Source organism: Somniosus microcephalus, chromosome 21 (genome assembly GCF_052327205.1).
Source record: "Somniosus microcephalus isolate GS21.2 chromosome 21, FLI_Smic_1.0, whole genome shotgun sequence".
Classification (NCBI taxonomy): domain Eukaryota; kingdom Metazoa; phylum Chordata; class Chondrichthyes; order Squaliformes; family Somniosidae; genus Somniosus; species Somniosus microcephalus.
Genome location: NC_141007.1, coordinates 4,258,571 through 4,279,025, shown reverse-complemented (window position 1 = coordinate 4,279,025; position 20,455 = coordinate 4,258,571). Strand labels below are relative to the sequence as shown.

The following is a 20,455-nucleotide window of genomic DNA, read 5'->3' as shown; positions in this document are numbered from 1 at the left end:
CTGTGATACCCCGCCCCAGGGACCATCGACTGTGGGGATTCCTGTGATACCCCACCCCAGGGACCATCGACTGTGGGGATTCCTGTGATACCCCACCCCAGGGACCATCGACTGTGGGGTCCCCTGTGATACCCCACCCCAGGGACCATCGACTGTGGGGAACCCTGTGATACCCCACCCCAGGGACCATCGACTGTGGGGTTTCCTGTGATACCCCACCCCAGGGACCATCGACTGTGGGGTTTCCTGTGATACCCCACCCCAGGGACCATCGACTGTGGGGATCCCTGTGATACCCCACCCCAGGGACCATCGACTGTGGGGATCCCTGTGATACCCCACCCCAGGGACCATCGACTGTGGGGATTCCTGTGATACCCCACCCCAGGGACCATCGACTGTGGGGTCCCCTGTGATACCCCACCCCAGGGACCATCGACTGTGGGGATCCCTGTGATACCCCGCCCCAGGGACCATCGGCTGTGGGGTCCCCTGTGATACCCCACCCCAGGGACCATCGACTGTGGGGATTCCTGTGATACCCCACCCCAGGGACCATCGGCTGTGGGGTCCCCTGTGATACCCCACCCCAGGGACCATCGACTGTGGGGATTCCTGTGATACCCCACCCCAGGGACCATCGACTGTGGGGATTCCTGTGATACCCCACCCCAGGGACCATCGACTGTGGGGATTCCTGTGATACCCCACCCCAGGGACCATCGGCTGTGGGGATCCCTGTGATACCCCCCCCCAGGGACCATCGACTGTGGGGATTCCTGTGATACCCCACCCCAGGGACCATCGACTGTGGGGATTCCTGTGATACCCCACCCCAGGGACCATCGACTGTGGGGTTTCCTGTGATACCCCACCCCAGGGACCATCGACTGTGGGGATCCCTGTGATACCCCACCCCAGGGACCATCGACTGTGGGGTCCCCTGTGATACCCCACCCCAGGGACCATCGACTGTGGAGTTTCCTGTGATACCCCGCCCCAGGGACCATCGACTGTGGGGATCCCTGTGATACCCCACCCCAGGGACCATCGACTGTGGGGTTTCCTGTGATACCCCACCCCAGGGACCATCGACTGTGGGGATCCCTGTGATACCCCGCCCCGAAGACCATCGACTGTGGGGATTCCTGTGATACCCCACCCCAGGGACCATCGACTGTGGGGTTTCCTGTGATACCCCACCCCAGGGACCATCGACTGTGGGGATCCCTGTGATACCCCCCCCAGGGACCATCGACTGTGGGGATCCCTGTGATACCCCCCCCAGGGACCATCGACTGTGGGGATTCCTGTGATACCCCACCCCAGGGACCATCGACTGTGGGGATTCCTGTGATACCCCACCCCAGGGACCATCGACTGTGGGGTCCCCTGTGATACCCCACCCCAGGGACCATCGACTGTGGGGTTTCCTGTGATACCCCACCCCAGGGACCATCGACTGTGGGGTTTCCTGTGATACCCCACCCCAGGGACCATCGACTGTGGGGATCCCTGTGATACCCCACCCCAGGGACCATCGACTGTGGGGATCCGTGTGATACCCCACCCCAGGGACCATCGACTGTGGGGATCCGTGTGATACCCCACCCCAGGGACCATCGACTGTGGGGATCCCTGTGATACCCCACCCCAGGGACCATCGACTGTGGGGATCCGTGTGATACCCCACCCCAGGGACCATCGACTGTGGGGATTCCTGTGATACCCCACCCCAGGGACCATCGACTGTGGGGATTCCTGTGATACCCCACCCCAGGGACCATCGACTGTGGGGTCCCCTGTGATACCCCACCCCAGGGACCATCGACTGTGGGGTCCCCTGTGATACCCCACCCCAGGGACCATCGACTGTGGGGATCCCTGTGATACCCCACCCCAGGGACCATCGACTGTGGGGATCCCTGTGATACCCCACCCCAGGGACCATCGACTGTGGGGATTCCTGTGATACCCCACCCCAGGGACCATCGACTGTGGGGATCCGTGTGATACCCCCCCCAGGGACCATCGACTGTGGGGATTCCTGTGATACCCCCCCAGGGACCATCGACTGTGGGGTCCCCTGTGATACCCCACCCCAGGGACCATCGATTGTGGGGATTCCTGTGATACCCCACCCCAGGGACCATCGACTGTGGGGATCCCTGTGATCCCCCCCCAGGGACCATCGACTGTGGGGATCCCTGTGATACCCCACCCCAGGGACCATCGACTGTGGGGATTCCTGTGATACCCCACCCCAGGGACCATCGACTGTGGGGATTCCTGTGATACCCCACCCCAGGGACCATCGACTGTGGGGTCCCCTGTGATACCCCACCCCAGGGACCATCGACTGTGGGGATCCCTGTGATACCCCACCCCAGGGACCATCGACTGTGGGGTCCCCTGTGATACCCCACCCCAGGGACCATCGACTGTGGGGTTTCCTGTGATACCCCACCCCAGGGACCATCGACTGTGGGGATTCCTGTGATACCCCACCCCAGGGACCATCGACTGTGGGGATCCCTGTGATACCCACCCCAGGGACCATCGACTGTGGGGATCCCCTGTGATACCCCACCCCAGGGACCATCGACTGTGGGGATTCCTGTGATACCCCACCCCAGGGACCATCGACTGTGGGGATTCTGTGATACCCCACCCCAGGGACCATCGACTGTGGGGATTCCTGTGATACCCCACCCCAGGGACCATCGACTGTGGGGAACCCTGTGATACCCCACCCCAGGGACCATCGACTGTGGGGATCCCTGTGATACCCCACCCCAAGGACCATCGACTGTGGGGATTCCTGTGATACCCCACCCCAGGGACCATCGACTGTGGGGAACCCTGTGATACCCCACCCCAGGGACCATCGACTGTGGGGATCCCTGTGATACCCCCCCCCAGGGACCATCGACTGTGGGGATTCCTGTGATACCCCACCCCAGGGACCATCGACTGTGGGGATCCCTGTGATACCCCACCCCAGGGACCATCGACTGTGGGGATCCCTGTGATACCCCACCCCAGGGACCATCGACTGTGGGGAACCCTGTGATACCCCACCCCAGGGACCATCGACTGTGGGGATCCCTGTGATACCCCCCCAGGGACCATCGACTGTGGGGATCCCTGTGATACCCCGCCCCAAAGACCATCGACTGTGGGGATTCCTGTGATACCCCACCCCAGGGACCATCGACTGTGGGGATTCCTGTGATACCCCGCCCCAGGGACCATCGACTGTGGGGTCCCTGTGATACCCCACCCCAGGGACCATCGACTGTGGGGATCCTGTGATACCCCACCCCAGGGACCATCGACTGTGGGGATCCCTGTGATACCCACCCCAGGGACCATCGACTGTGGGGATCCCTGTGATACCCCCCCCAGGGACCATCGACTGTGGGGATCCCTGTGATACCCCCCCCCAGGGACCATCGACTGTGGGGATCCCTGTGATACCCCACCCCAGGGACCATCGACTGTGGGGATCCCTGTGATACCCCCCCCAGGGACCATCGACTGTGGGGATCCCTGTGATACCCCACCCCAGGGACCATCGACTGTGGGGATCCCTGTGATACCCCACCCCAGGGACCATCGACTGTGGGGATCCCTGTGATACCCCACCCCAGGGACCATCGACTGTGGGGAACCCTGTGATACCCCACCCCAGGGACCATCGACTGTGGGGATCCCTGTGATACCCCACCCCAGGGACCATCGACTGTGGGGATCCCTGTGATACCCCCCCCCAGGGACCATCGACTGTGGGGATCCCTGTGATACCCCCCCCCAGGGACCATCGACTGTGGGGATCCCTGTGATACCCCACCCCAGGGACCATCGACTGTGGGGATTCCTGTGATACCCCCCCCCAGGGACCATCGATTGTGGGGATTCCTGTGATACCCCACCCCAGGGACCATCGACTGTGGGGATCCCTGTGATACCCCCCCCCAGGGACCATCGACTGTGGGGATTCCTGTGATACCCCCCCCAGGGACCATCGACTGTGGGGATCCCTGTGATACCCCACCCCAGGGACCATCGACTGTGGGGATCCCTGTGATACCCCACCCCAGGGACCATCGACTGTGGGGATTCCTGTGATACCCCACCCCAGGGACCATCGACTGTGGGGATCCCCTGTGATACCCCACCCCAGGGACCATCGACTGTGGGGATTCCTGTGATACCCACCCCAGGGACCATCGACTGTGGGGATCCCCTGTGATACCCCACCCCAGGGACCATCGACTGTGGGGATTCCTGTGATACCCCACCCCAGGGACCATCGACTGTGGGGATCCCTGTGATACCCCACCCCAGGGACCATCGACTGTGGGGATCCCTGTGATACCCCACCCCAGGGACCATCGACTGTGGGGATCCCTGTGATACCCCACCCCAGGGACCATCGACTGTGGGGATCCCTGTGATACCCCACCCCAGGGACCATCGACTGTGGGGATCCCCTGTGATACCCCACCCCAGGGACCATCGACTGTGGGGATTCCTGTGATACCCCACCCCAGGGACCATCGACTGTGGGGATTCCTGTGATACCCCACCCCAGGGACCATCGACTGTGGGGATCCCTGTGATACCCCCCCCCAGGGACCATCGACTGTGGGGATTCCTGTGATACCCCACCCCAGGGACCATCGACTGTGGGGATCCCTGTGATACCCCACCCCAGGGACCATCGACTGTGGGGATCCCTGTGATACCCCACCCCAGGGACCATCGACTGTGGGGATTCCTGTGATACCCCACCCCAGAGACCATCGACTGTGGGGATCCCTGTGATACCCCCCCCCAGGGACCATCGACTGTGGGGATCCCTGTGATACCCCACCCCAAGGACCATCGACTGTGGGGTCCCCTGTGATACCCCACCCCAGGGACCATCGACTGTGGGGTCCCCTGTGATACCCCACCCCAGGGACCATCGACTGTGGGGATTCCTGTGATACCCCACCCCAGGGACCATCGACTGTGGGGATTCCTGTGATACCCCACCCCAGGGACCATCGACTGTGGGGATTCCTGTGATACCCCACCCCAGGGACCATCGACTGTGGGGATTCCTGTGATACCCCACCCCAGGGACCATCGACTGTGGGGATTCCTGTGATACCCCACCCCAGGGACCATCGACTGTGGGGATTCCTGTGATACCCCACCCCAGGGACCATCGACTGTGGGGATCCCTGTGATACCCCACCCCAGGGACCATCGACTGTGGGGATCCCTGTGTTACCCCACCCCAGGGACCATCGACTGTGGGGATTCCTGTGATACCCCACCCCAGGGACCATCGACTGTGGGGATCCCTGTGATACCCCACCCCAGGGACCATCGACTGTGGGGACCCCTGTGATACCCCACCCCAGGGACCATCGACTGTGGGGATTCCTGTGATACCCCACCCCAGGGACCATCGACTGTGGGGATCCCCTGTGATACCCCACCCCAGGGACCATCGACTGTGGGGATTCCTGTGATACCCCACCCCAGGGACCATCGACTGTGGGGATCCCTGTGATACCCCACCCCAAGGACCATCGACTGTGGGGAGCCCTGTGATACCCCACCCCAGGGACCATCGACTGTGGGGATTCCTGTGATACCCCACCCCAGGGACCATCGACTGTGGGGATCCCCTGTGATACCCCACCCCAGGGACCATCGACTGTGGGGATTCCTGTGATACCCCACCCCAGGGACCATCGATTGTGGGGATCCCTGTGATACCCCCCCCAGGGACCATCGACTGTGGGGATTCCTGTGATACCCCACCCCAAGGACCATCGACTGTGGGGATTCCTGTGATACCCCACCCCAAGGACCATCGATTGTGGGGATCCCTGTGATACCCCCCCCAGGGACCATCGACTGTGGGGATCCCTGTGATACCCCACCCCAGGGACCATCGACTGTGGGGATCCCTGTGATACCCCACCCCAGGGACCATCGACTGTGGGGATCCCTGTGATACCCCCCCCCAGGGACCATCGACTGTGGGGATCCCTGTGATACCCCACCCCAGGGACCATCGACTGTGGGGATTCCTGTGATACCCCCCCCAGGGACCATCGACTGTGGGGATCCCTGTGATACCCCCCCCAGGGACCATCGATTGTGGGGATTCCTGTGATACCCCACCCCAGGGACCATCGACTGTGGGGATCCCTGTGATACCCCCCCCCAGGGACCATCGACTGTGGGGATTCCTGTGATACCCCACCCCAGGGACCATCGACTGTGGGGATTCCTGTGATACCCCACCCCAGGGACCATCGACTGTGGGGATTCCTGTGATACCCCACCCCAGGGACCATCGACTGTGGGGATCCCCTGTGATACCCCACCCCAGGGACCATCGACTGTGGGGATTCCTGTGATACCCCACCCCAGGGACCATCGACTGTGGGGTCCCCTGTGATACCCCACCCCAGGGACCATCGACTGTGGGGATCCCTGTGATACCCCACCCCAGGGACCATCGACTGTGGGGTCCCCTGTGATACCCCACCCCAGGGACCATCGACTGTGGGGATTCCTGTGATACCCCACCCCAGGGACCATCGACTGTGGGGATTCCTGTGATACCCCACCCCAGGGACCATCGACTGTGGGGATTCCTGTGATACCCCACCCCAGGGACCATCGACTGTGGGGATTCCTGTGATACCCCACCCCAGGGACCATCGACTGTGGGGATCCCTGTGATACCCCACCCCAGGGACCATCGACTGTGGGGATCCCCTGTGATACCCCACCCCAGGGACCATCGACTGTGGGGATCCCTGTGATACCCCACCCCAGGGACCATCGACTGTGGGGATCCCTGTGATACCCCACCCCAGGGACCATCGACTGTGGGGATCCCTGTGATACCCCACCCCAGGGACCATCGACTGTGCAAGACAGTTAATTCTGCAGGCCATCTTCTTGAACCACTGCAGTCTGTGGTATTAACTTCAAAGGGCAGTTAAAGGTCACCATGTTGGGGTGGGACAGGAGACAGACCGGGTGAGGACGGCAGGTTTCCTTCCCTGAAACACATTAGTGAACCAGTTGGGTTTTTACAACAATCCGACAGCTTCATAAAGAAAAGACTTACATTTATATAGCGCCTTTCGTGACCACGGGACGTCTCAATGCACTTTACAGCCAATGAAGTACTTTTTGGCATGTAGTCACTGTTGTAATGTGGGAAACACATTGATGGTCACTTTTACTGATACCAGCTTTTTATTTCCAGATTCTTTACACTGAATTCAAACTGGGATTTGAGCTCAGGTTCTCTGGATTACTGGCACAGTAACAGAGTGCGACCCTACCATACCCGTGATATGCCTCGCTGAGTCCACCCAATGCTTCCACTGAAAGCAGTTCCTCCCTCTGAATGGTGTGTGTGTTTGGGCTGAGAGAAGCCGCCCTCGCTCTACCTGAAGTCTTAGGAAGTCTTGCGGCTTGAAATCGTTTGGTGAGCAACCGCACCAGTCCACGATGTGCTTGTACTGGCACTTGCAGCCCAGCTTTCGGTTCCAGTTGGTGACTCGGAGGTTGTTGTCCACCAGTGTCTCGCACATGTGGCTGTTCTCCAACACAGTGTGGAAGAAGGACTGTGGAAGGGAGGAGATGAAGAAAATCACTGACAAAACATGAACCTACACACAGTGGGCTCCAGGCTCAGGAAGTGTGTTGGACTGACGCAGTACAGGCAGTGTCCCGCACGGCCTGACACAATTAGCCCTGTGAGGCTCTCCTGCTACAGGCTGTGCAAAGAGTGTCATAATAATGGGCAGTTGAGAGTGAAGCTTTAGAGCAGTTTCAGTCTTTCTGAACAGCGTGGGTAAGCTGTGCGTTCATTAAGCCCAAAATATTAATCTGATAGCAGTAAAGGCAGGTTAAAAGGGAGATACAAATAAAACATGAGAATGAGAAAAAGAAGCCAGGTGCTTACTCCCATTGCACTTTACTGAGACCCTAGTAACAGCCTGCTACAGGTAGAGTTTAAGAGTATGGTATTGTTCATGATCAAGATCAAGAGTTAGTAAAGGAATTCATCTTGTAAAAAAATAATTTATTTATATTAAGTTCCATTTTCTATTAAGCTCTATCGTTAAAACATTCTATGACTGGAAGACTGCAAAAGGAATTGACAGTGTGTCCGTACAAAGGTTACGACAGCATTTTCCAAGGCTAACTAGCATATTTAGATTCGCTTTATTACGACAACTGGAAACTCAGGTAGCTTTTTATGTTTTGATAACCCAAACAACTGTGCAACTCTAGGACCATAATATTTAGTAGCACTGGAATCTCTCGATAGGGACAGGTACCACAAGTGGGTAAAGGGTGATGGATGCAAAAGCCTATAGATTACTGCAGCCTAGAAACAGGATAAATGAGATGAGATCATAGCCAGAGGTGGGAAGAAAATGGGAAGGGGGAAAGGGGAAGAAGTTGGATGGAGAGAGAGATACAAAGAGACAGACAGACAGATAGAGAGGGACAGAGAGACAGACAAAGAGCGAGAGACAGACAGAGAGATAGAGAGACAGAGAGAAAGAGAGACAGACACAGAGAAAGAGACAGAGAGAGAGAAAGAGACAGAGACAGAGAGAGAGAGAGAGACAGACAGACAGATGCAGAGAGTGAGAGAGACAGACAGAGACAGAGAGGCAGAGAGAGAGAGGCAGAGAGAGACAGACAGACAGAGACAGACAGACAGAGAGAGACAGACAGACAGAGACAGAGAGGCAGAGAGAGAGAGGCAGAGAGAGAGAGGCAGAGAGAGACAGACAGACAGAGACAGACAGAGAGGCAGTTGAGCTCAACTGGCTGTAATGTGTGCATCTTCCATGACCACATCTTATGTAATCTCGATGTTGGTTGTGAGTATGTTCGTTTAACCCTAAATGTTTGACTGCGTGTTGAACAACATTAGTAAGAGAGGATAAAGATAAGGGAAATCAATCAGTGGCGATTCTATGGTTAGAATTGAGTCATAAGAGAGGACTTGAAACTGCAATGGGAGTTGTCTACATGCCTCCTAATTGCAACAATAAAGTATATTCAAGTTTGGTGATAACACAAAAGTTGGTGGCATAGTAAGTAGTGTAGACGGGAGCATAAAATTACAAAGAGACATCGATAGATTAAGTGAGTGGGTGAAACTGTGGCAGATGGATTTCAATGCAGGCAAGTATGAGGTCATCCATTTTGAACCAAAAAAGGAGAGATCTAAGTATTATTTAAATGGTGAAAAGCTAGGAACAGTGAAGGTCAAAAGAGATTTAGGGGTCCATGTACACAGATCACTAAAGTGTAGTAGTCAGGTATAAAAAAAAATCAAAAAGGCTAATGGAATGTTAGCCTTTGTAACTAGAGGGTTAGAATATAATGGGGAATACAACTATACAAAGCCCTGGTTAGATCACATCTGGAGCACTGTGTACAGTTCTGGGCACTGCAACTTAGGAAGGATATACTAGCCTTAGAAGGAATGCAGCACAGATTCACTAGAATGTTACCAGGGCTCCAAGGGTTAGATTACATAAACTAGGCTTGTATTATCTGGAATATAGAAGGTTAAGGGGTGAATTGATTGAGGTTTTTAGGATTTTGAAAGGAATTGATAAGGTAGATAGAGAGAAATGTTTTCCGCTGGTGGGGGAGTCTAGGACAAGGGGACATAACCTTAAAATCAGAGCCAGGCCATTCAGGAGTAGTTAGGAAACACTTCTTCACACAAAGGGTGGTCGAAGTGTGGAACTCTCTCCCACAAACAGCAGTAGATGCCAGCAAGGGTAGTAAGGGATATGGAGCTAGGATACAGTTCAGCCATGATCTCATCGAATGGCGGAACAGGCTCGAGGGGCCTACACCTGTTCCTATGATCCAAGTCTTTAAGATGGTGGTTGTTTAACTTGGATGTGTTGTAGAACTAGGGAACACAGGATTAAAATTTGAGGCAGAGACAATTAACTCCTTCAAAAAGCAGCTGGATAAACATGTTTGAGAACAGGGTTTGTGAGTATAGGGATGGTACAGACCAAGCTAACCAAATACTCCTGAGACACAATGGGTCCTATCAGGGAGGGAACATGACGAAGGGTCATCGACCTGAAACGTTAACTCTGTTTTTCTCTCTCCACGGAAGCTGCCTGACCTGCTGAGTGTGTCCACCATTATCTGTTGTTATTTTATATTAGGGAGGGAACATTGTCTGGAGGTCAGCAGGGGTCATGGGAACAGTGGAGATGTGAGGATGGTGAATGAATATTCAGCAGTTTTGTTTAATTTCCTTTGGCAATCATGAAGTATTAATACAATAACTTTCCCTTGGAAATTAATTGGATGGGCAAAGTCCATGATAGGGTAGAGTGTACATGGGCTGTGAAAGGAGCAGGGTTGATGGGCAGGATGGCCTTTCCTTGTTCAAGCTTTATATAATCTTGGGTTAGTTATACAAGAAAGAATCCATAACACACGTGGTTATAAAACCCCAGGGACAGCCAGGATAAATTCTTTTGTTGGGGTACAGAGCATATATGCATCTTTGGGTATGCATAAAATAGTCCATTTTGTACATATTATTTACTCTGATGCATTTATCATTCCATAAATCATCTGACACTTAAAATGCCAGACAGAAATTGTAAAATTGTATTTCTCGCATCATAGCATCCTTGGAGCAGGCTCATCACTTTCAATGTATTCAGAATGGAGTAAAACAATGGAAGCAGAATGGGGACAGGTGGTCAGAGGTTAGCTGAGGCTTTACGAGGAACCTTACTTGGTCACTCTATAAAACACATATATATGCACTGAGAGGGTGCCAGTGCAAAGACGACCTATGGAGAACATTTGGAGAAATGGAAGCCTATATACTAGAAAGAAGGTAGTTAAGAGCCAGAAACTAAAGGATGTTTAAAATACTGGTTTGTGTGTTAATGGGAGAGTTAGGGTACTACAGGGATAGCCTGTGATGGGAGAGTTAGGGTACTACAGGGATAGCCTGTGATGGGAGAGTTAGGGTACTACAGGGATAGTCTGTGATGGGAGAGTTAGGGTACTACAGGGATAGCCTGTGATGGGAGAGTTAGGGTACTACAGGGCTAGCCTGTGATGGGAGAGTTAGGGTACTACAGGGATAGCCTGTGATGGGAGAGTTAGGGTACTACAGGGATAGTCTGTGATGGGAGAGTTAGTGTACTACAGTGATAGTCTGTGATGGGAGAGTTAGGGTACTGCAGTGATAGCCTGTGATGGGAGAGTTAGGGTACTAGAGGGATAGCCTGTGATGGGAGAGTTAGGGTACTACAGGGATAGCCTGTGATGGGAGAGTTAGGGCACTACAGGGATAGCCTGTGATGGGAGAGCTAGGGTACTACAGGGATAGCCTGTGATGGGAGAGTTAGGGTACTACAGGGATAGCCTGTGATGGGAGAGTTAGTGTACTACAGGGATAGCCTGTGATGGGAGAGTTAGGTACTACAGGGATAGCCTGTGATGGGAGAGTTAGGGTACTACAGGGATAGCCTGTGATGGGAGAGTTAGGGCACTACAGGGATAGCCTGTGATGGGAGAGTTAGGGCACTGCAGGGATAGCCTGTGATGGGAGAGTTAGTGTACTACAGGGATAGCCTGTGATGGGAGAGTTAGGGCACTACAGGGATAGCCTGTGATGGGAGAGTTAGGGTACTACAGGGATAGCCTGTGATGGGAGAGTTAGTGTACTGCAGGGATAGCCTGTGATGGGAGAGTTAGGGTACTACAGGGATAGCCTGTGATGGGAGAGTTAGTGTACTACAGTGATAGTCTGTGATGGGAGAGTTAGGGTACTACAGGGATAGCCTGTGATGGGAGAGTTAGGGTACTACAGGGATAGCCTGTGATGGGAGAGTTAGGGTACTACAGGGATAGCCTGTGATGGGAGAGTTAGGGTACTAGAGGGATAGCCTGTGATGGGAGAGTTAGGGTACTAGAGGGATAGCCTGTGATGGGAGAGTTAGGGTACTAGAGGGATAGCCTGTGATGGGAGAGTTAGGGTACTACAGGGATAGCCTGTGATGGGAGAGTTAGGGCACTACAGGGATAGCCTGTGATGGGAGAGTTAGGGTACTACAGTGATAGCCTGTGATGGGAGAGTTAGGGTACTAGAGGGATAGCCTGTGATGGGAGAGTTAGGGTACTAGAGGGATAGCCTGTGATGGGAGAGTTAGGGCACTACAGGGATAGCCTGTGATGGGAGAGTTAGGGTACTAGAGGGATAGCCTGTGATGGAAGAGTTAGGGTACTAGAGGGATAGCCTGTGATGGGAGAGTTAGGGTACTAGAGGGATAGCCTGTGATGGGAGAGTTAGGGCACTACAGGGATAGCCTATGATGGGAGAGTTAGGGTACTACAGCGATAGCCTGTGATGGGAGAGCTAGGGTACCACAGGGATAGCCTGTGATGGGAGAGTTAGGGTGCTACAGTGATAGCCTGTGATGGGATAGCTAGGGTACTACAGGGATTGTCTGTGATGGGAGAGTTAGGGCACTACAGGGATAGCCTGTGATGGGAGAGTTAGGGTACGACAGGGATTGTCTGTGATGGGAGAGCTAGGGTACTACAGGGATTGTCTGTGATGGGAGAGTTAGGGCACAACAGGGATAGCCTGTGATGGGAGAGTTAGGGTACTACAGGGATTGTCTGTGATGGGAGAGCTAGGGTACTACAGGGATAGCCTGTGATGGGAGAGTTAGGGTACTGCAGTGATAGCCTGTGATGGGAGAGCTAGGGTACTACAGGGATTGTCTGTGATGGGAGAGTTAGGGCACTACAGGGATAGCCTGTGATGGGAGAGTTAGGGTACTAGAAGGCTGGGCTTCGATGCAGAGTTAGGGTTCTCTGGAGTTTAGAAGAATGAGAGGTGACCTCATTGAAACATACAACATTCTAAGAGGGATTGACAGGGTAGATGCTGAGAGGCTGTTTCCCCTGGCTGGAGAGTCTAGGACTAGGGGTCTTCACTCAGAGGGTTGTGGATCTTTGGAATTCTCTACCCCAGAGAGCTGTGGATACTCAGTCATTGAGAATATTCAAGACTGAGATCGATATATTTTTGGACTCTAGGGCAATCAAGGGATATGGAGATCGGGCGGGAAAGTGGCGTTGAGGTCGATGATCAGCCATGATCTCATTGAATGGCGGAGCAGGCTCGAGGGGCCGAATGGCCAACTCCTGCTCCTAATTCTTAAGTTCTTATGGTACCAGAGGGATAGGAGAGTTATAGTACTGGAGGGATGGGCTTCGATTGGAGAGTTATAGTACTGGGGGGATGGGCTTCGATTGGAGAGTTATAGTACTGGAGGGATGGGCTTCGATTGGAGAGTTATAGTACTGGGGGATGGGCTTCGATTGGAGAGTTATAGTACTGGGGATGGGCTTCGATTGGAGAGTTATAGTACTGGGGGATGGGCTTCGATTGGAGAGTTATAGAACTGGAGGGATGGGCTTCAATTGGAGAGTTATAGTACTGGAGGGATGGGCCTCGATTGGAGAGTTATAGTACTGGAGGGATGGGCTTCGATTGGAGAGTTATAGTACTGGGGGGATGGGCTTCCATTGGAGAGTTATAGTACTGGCGGGATGGGCTTTGATTGGAGAGTTATAGTACTGGGGGGATGGGCTTCGATTGGAGAGTTATAGTACTGGAGGGATGGGCCTTGATTGGAGAGTTACAGTACTGGGGGGATGGGCTTCCATTGGAGAGTTATAGTACTGGAGGGATGGGCCTTGATTGGAGAGTTACAGTACTGGGGGGATGGGCTTCGATTGGAGAGTTATAGTACTGGAGGGATGGGCTTCGATTGGAGAGTTATAGTACTGGCGGGATGGGCTTTGATTGGAGAGTTATAGTACTGGGGGGATGGGCTTCGATTGGAGAGTTATAGTACTGGGGGGATGGGCTTCGATTGGAGAGTTATAGTACTGGAGGGATGGGCTTCGATTGGAGAGTTATAGTACTGGAGGGATGGGCCTCGATTGGAGAGTTATAGTACTGGAGGGATGGGCTTCGATTGGAGAGTTATAGTACTGGAGGGATGGGCTTCGATTGGAGAGTTATAGTACTGGAGGGATGGGCTTCGATTGGAGAGTTATAGTACTGGAGGGATGGGCCTCGATTGGAGAGTTATAGTACTGGGGGGATGGGCCTCGATTGGAGAGTTATAGCACTAGGGGGATGGGCTTCGATTGGAGAGTTATAGTACTGGGGGGATGGGCTTCGATTGGAGAGTTATAGTACTGGGGGGATGGGGTTCGATTGGAGAGTTATAGTACTGGAGGGATGGGCTTCGATTGGAGAGTTATAGTACTGGAGGGATGGGCTTCGATTGGAGAGTTATAGTACTGGGGGGATGGGCTTCGATTGGAGAGTTATAGTACTGGGGGGATGGGCTTCGATTGGAGAGTTATAGTACTGGGGGGATGGGCTTCGATTGGAGAGTTATAGTACTGGAGGGATGTGCTTCGATTGGAGAGTTATAGTACTGGAGGATGGGCCTCGATTGGAGAGTTATAGTACTGGGGGGATGGGCTTCGATTGGAGAGTTATAGCACTGGGGGGATGGGCCTCGATTGGAGAGTTATAGTACTGGGGGGATGGGCCTCGATTGGAGAGTTATAGTACTGGGGGGATGGGGTTCGATTGGAGAGTTATAGTACTGGGGGGATGGGCCTCGATTGGAGAGTTATAGCACTGGGGGGATGGGCCTCGATTGGAGAGTTATAGTACTGGGGGGATGGGCTTCGATTGGAGAGTTACAGTACTGGGGGGATGGGCTTCGATTGGAGAGTTATAGTACTGGAGGGATGGGCCTCGATTGGAGAGTTATAGTACTGGGGGGATGGGCTTCGATTGGAGAGTTATAGTACTGGGGGGAAGGGCTTCGATTGGAGAGTTATAGTACATGGGGGGATGGGCTTCGATTGGAGAGTTATAGTACTGGAGGGATGGGCCTCGATTGGAGAGTTATAGTACTGGGGGGATGGGCTTCGAGTGGAGAGTTATAGTACTGGAGGGATGGGCTTCGATTGGAGAGTTATAGTACTGGAGGGATGGGCTTCGATTGGAGGGTTATAGTACTGGAGGGATGGGCTTCGATTGGAGAGTCATAGCACTGGAGGGATGGGCTTCGATTGGAGAGTTATAGTACTGGGGGGATGGGCTTCGATTGGAGAGTTATAGTACTGGGGGGATGGGCCTCGATTGGAGAGTTATAGTACTGGAGGGATGGGCATCAATTGGAGAGTTATAGTACTGGGGGGATGGGCTTCGATTGGTGAGTTATAGTACTGGGGGATGGGCGTCGATTGGAGAGTTATAGTACTGGAGGGATGGGCTTCGATTGGAGAGTTATAGTACTGGGGGGATGGGCTTCGATTGGAGAGTTATAGTACTGGAGGGATGGGCTTCGATTGGAGAGTTATAGTACTGGAGGGATGGGCTTCGATTGGAGAGTTATAGTACGGGAGGGATGGGCCTCGATTGGAGAGTTATAGTACTGGAGGGATGGGCTTCGATTGGAGAGTTATAGTACTGGAGGGATGGGCTTCGATTGGAGAGTTATAGTACTGGAGGGATGGGCTTCGATTGGAGAGTTATAGTACTGGAGGGATGGGCTTCGATTGGAGAGTTATGGTACTGGGGGGATGGGCTTCGATTGGAGAGTTATAGTACTGGGGGGATGGGCTTCGATTGGAGAGTTATAGTACTGGAGGGATGGGCTTCGATTGGAGAGTTATAGTACTGGGGGGATGGGCTTCGATTGGAGAGATATAGTCCTGGAGGGATGGGTCTCGATTGGAGAGTTATAGTACTGGGGGGATGGGCTTCGATTGGAGAGTTACAGTACTGGGGGGATGGGCTTCGATTGGAGAGTTATAGTACTGGAGGGATGGGCTTCAATTGGAGAGTTATAGTACTGGAGGGATGGGCCTCGATTGGAGAGTTATAGTACTGGAGGGATGGGCTTCGATTGGAGAGTTATAGTACTGGGGGGATGGGCTTCCATTGGAGAGTTATAGTACTGGCGGGATGGGCTTTGATTGGAGAGTTATAGTACTGGGGGGATGGGCTTCGATTGGAGAGTTATAGTACTGGAGGGATGGGCCTTGATTGGAGAGTTACAGTACTGGGGGGATGGGCTTCCATTGGAGAGTTATAGTACTGGAGGGATGGGCCTTGATTGGAGAGTTACAGTACTGGGGGGATGGGCTTCGATTGGAGAGTTATAGTACTGGAGGGATGGGCTTCGATTGGAGAGTTATAGTACTGGCGGGATGGGCTTTGATTGGAGAGTTATAGTACTGGGGGGATGGGCCTCGATTGGAGAGTTATAGCACTAGGGGGATGGGCTTCGATTGGAGAGTTATAGTACTGGGGGGATGGGCTTCGATTGGAGAGTTATAGTACTGGGGGGATGGGGTTCGATTGGAGAGTTATAGTACTGGAGGGATGGGCTTCGATTGGAGAGTTATAGTACTGGGGGGATGGGCTTCGATTGGAGAGTTATAGTACTGGGGGGATGGGCTTCGATTGGAGAGTTATAGTACTGGGGGGATGGGCTTCGATTGGAGAGTTATAGTACTGGAGGGATGGGCTTCGATTGGAGAGTTATAGTACTGGGGGGATGGGCCTTGATTGGAGAGTTACAGTACTGGGGGGATGGGCTTCCATTGGAGAGTTATAGTACTGGAGGGATGGGCCTTGATTGGAGAGTTACAGTACTGGGGGGATGGGCTTCGATTGGAGAGTTATAGTACTGGAGGGATGGGCCTTGATTGGAGAGTTACAGTACTGGGGGGATGGGCTTCCATTGGAGAGTTATAGTACTGGAGGGATGGGCCTTGATTGGAGAGTTACAGTACTGGGGGGATGGGCTTCGATTGGAGAGTTATAGTACTGGAGGGATGGGCTTCGATTGGAGAGTTATAGTACTGGCGGGATGGGCTTTGATTGGAGAGTTATAGTACTGGGGGGATGGGCCTCGATTGGAGAGTTATAGCACTAGGGGGATGGGCTTCGATTGGAGAGTTATAGTACTGGGGGGATGGGCTTCGATTGGAGAGTTATAGTACTGGAGGGATGGGCTTCGATTGGAGAGTTATAGTACTGGAGGGATGGGCTTCGATTGGAGAGTTATAGTACTGGGGGGATGGGCTTCGATTGGAGAGTTATAGTACTGGGGGGATGGGCTTCGATTGGAGAGTTATAGTACTGGGGGGATGGGCTTCGATTGGAGAGTTATAGTACTGGAGGGATGGGCTTCGATTGGAGAGTTATAGTACTGGGGGGATGGGCTTCGATTGGAGAGTTATAGTACTGGGGGGATGGGCTTCGATTGGAGAGTTATAGTACTGGGGGGATGGGCTTCGATTGGAGAGTTATAGTACTGGAGGGATGTGCTTCGATTGGAGAGTTATAGTACTGGAGGATGGGCTTCGATTGGAGAGTTATAGTACTGGAGGGATGGGCCTCGATTGGAGAGTTATAGTACTGGGGGGATGGGCTTCGATTGGAGAGTTATAGCACTGGGGGGATGGGCCTCGATTGGAGAGTTATAGTACTGGGGGGATGGGCCTCGATTGGAGAGTTATAGTACTGGGGGGATGGGGTTCGATTGGAGAGTTATAGTACTGGGGGGATGGGCCTCGATTGGAGAGTTATAGCACTGGGGGGATGGGCCTCGATTGGAGAGTTATAGTACTGGGGGGATGGGCTTCGATTGGAGAGTTACAGTACTGGGGGGATGGGCTTCGATTGGAGAGTTATAGTACTGGAGGGATGGGCCTCGATTGGAGAGTTATAGTACTGGGGGGATGGGCTTCGATTGGAGAGTTATAGTACTGGGGGGAAGGGCTTCGATTGGAGAGTTATAGTACATGGGGGGATGGGCTTCGATTGGAGAGTTATAGTACTGGAGGGATGGGCCTCGATTGGAGAGTTATAGTACTGGGGGGATGGGCTTCGAGTGGAGAGTTATAGTACTGGAGGGATGGGCTTCGATTGGAGAGTTATAGTACTGGAGGGATGGGCTTCGATTGGAGGGTTATAGTACTGGAGGGATGGGCTTCGATTGGAGAGTCATAGCACTGGAGGGATGGGCTTCGATTGGAGAGTTATAGTACTGGGGGGATGGGCTTCGATTGGAGAGTTATAGTACTGGGGGGATGGGCCTCGATTGGAGAGTTATAGTACTGGAGGGATGGGCATCAATTGGAGAGTTATAGTACTGGGGGGATGGGCTTCGATTGGTGAGTTATAGTACTGGGGGATGGGCGTCGATTGGAGAGTTATAGTACTGGAGGGATGGGCTTCGATTGGAGAGTTATAGTACTGGGGGGATGGGCTTCGATTGGAGAGTTATAGTACTGGAGGGATGGGCTTCGATTGGAGAGTTATAGTACTGGAGGGATGGGCTTCGATTGGAGAGTTATAGTACGGGAGGGATGGGCCTCGATTGGAGAGTTATAGTACTGGAGGGATGGGCTTCGATTGGAGAGTTATAGTACTGGAGGGATGGGCTTCGATTGGAGAGTTATAGTACTGGAGGGATGGGCTTCGATTGGAGAGTTATAGTACTGGAGGGATGGGCTTCGATTGGAGAGTTATGGTACTGGGGGGATGGGCTTCGATTGGAGAGTTATAGTACTGGGGGGATGGGCTTCGATTGGAGAGTTATAGTACTGGAGGGATGGGCTTCGATTGGAGAGTTATAGTACTGGGGGGATGGGCTTCGATTGGAGAGATATAGTCCTGGAGGGATGGGTCTCGATTGGAGAGTTATAGTACTGGGGGGATGGGCTTCGATTGGAGAGTTACAGTACTGGGGGGATGGGCTTCGATTGGAGAGTTATAGTACTGGGGGGGGATGGGCTTCGATTGGAGAGTTATAGTACTGGGGGGATGGGCTTCGATTGGAGAGTTATAGTACTGGAGGGATGGGCTTCGATTGGAGAGTTATAGTACTGGAGGGATGGGCTTCGATTGGAGAGTTATAGTACTGGAGGGATGTGCTTCGATTGGAGAATTATAGTACTGGAGGGATGGGCCTCGATTGGAGAGTTATAGTACTGGGGGGATGGGCTTCGATTGGAGAGTGATAGTACTGGGGGGATGGGATTCGATTGGAGAGTTATAGTACTGGGGGGATGGGCCTCGATTGGAGAGTTATAGTACTGGGGGGATGGGCTTCGATTGGAGAGTTATAGTACTGGGGGGATGGGCCTCGATTGGAGAGTTATAGTACTGGGGGGATGGGCCTCGATTGGAGAGTTATAGTACTGGGGGGATGGGCCTCAATTGGAGAGTTATAGTACTGGGGGGATGGGCTTCGATTGGAGAGTTACAGTACTGGGGGGATGGGCTTCGATTGGAGAGATATAGTACTCGGGGGATGGGCCTCGATTGGAGAGTTATAGTACTGGGGGGATGGGCTTCGATTGGAGAGTTATAGTACTGGTAGGATGGGCTTCGATTGGAGAGTGATAGTACTGGGGGATGGGCTTCGATTGGAGAGTTATAGTACTGGAGGGATGGGCTTCGATTGGAGAGTTATAGTACTGGAGGGATGGGCCTCGATTGGAGAGTTATAGTACTGGAGGGATGGGCCTCGATTGGAGAGTTATAGTACTGGGGGGATGGGCTTTGATTGGAGAGTTATAGTACTGGGGGGAAGGGCTTCGATTGGAGAGTTATAGTACATGGGGGGATGGGCTTCGATTGGAGAGTTATAGTACTGGGGGGATGGGCTTCGATTGGAGAGTTATAGTACTGGAGGGATGGGCCTCGATTGGAGAGTTATAGTACTGGAGGGATGGGCTTCGATTGGAGAGTTATAGTACTGGGGGATGGGCTTCGATTGGAGAGTTATAGTACTGGAGGGATGGGCTTCGATTGGAGAGTTATAGTACTGGGGGATGGGCTTCGATTGGAGAGTTATAGTACTGGAGGGATGGGCTTCAATTGGAGAGTTATAGTACTGGGGGGATGGGCCTCGATTGGAGAGTTATAGTACTGGGGGGATGGGCTTCGATTGGAGAGTTATAGTACTGGGGGGGATGGGCTTCGATTGGAGAGTTATTGTACTGGAGGGATGGGCTTCGATTGGAGAGTTATAGTACTGGGGGGATGGGCTTCCATTGGAGAGTTATTGTACCGGGGGGATGGGCCTCGATTGGAGAGTTATAGTACTGGAGGGATGGGCTTCGATTGGAGAGTTATAGTACTGGGGAATGGGCCTCGATTGGAGAGTTATAGTACTGGAGGGATGGGCATCGATTGGAGAGTTATAGTACTGGGGGGATGGGCTTCGATTGGAGAGTTATAGTACTGGGGGATGGGCCTCGATTGGAGAGTTATAGTACT

At 53.4% G+C, this 20,455-nt stretch overlaps 1 protein-coding gene across 2 annotated transcripts in view; it reads right to left on the bottom strand.

Moving 5' to 3' along the window:
- The window catches only part of xylt2 (xylosyltransferase II), a 551,366-nt gene that overhangs the window by 91,689 nt on the left and 439,222 nt on the right, over positions 1-20,455 (bottom strand). For both annotated transcript variants that reach the window (XM_085963201.1, XM_085963202.1), the window contains exon 7: positions 7,479-7,655. In XM_085963201.1, coding sequence (XP_085819327.1) covers positions 7,479-7,655 — 177 coding nt within the window. The remainder of the gene's footprint in view (positions 1-7,478; positions 7,656-20,455) is intronic.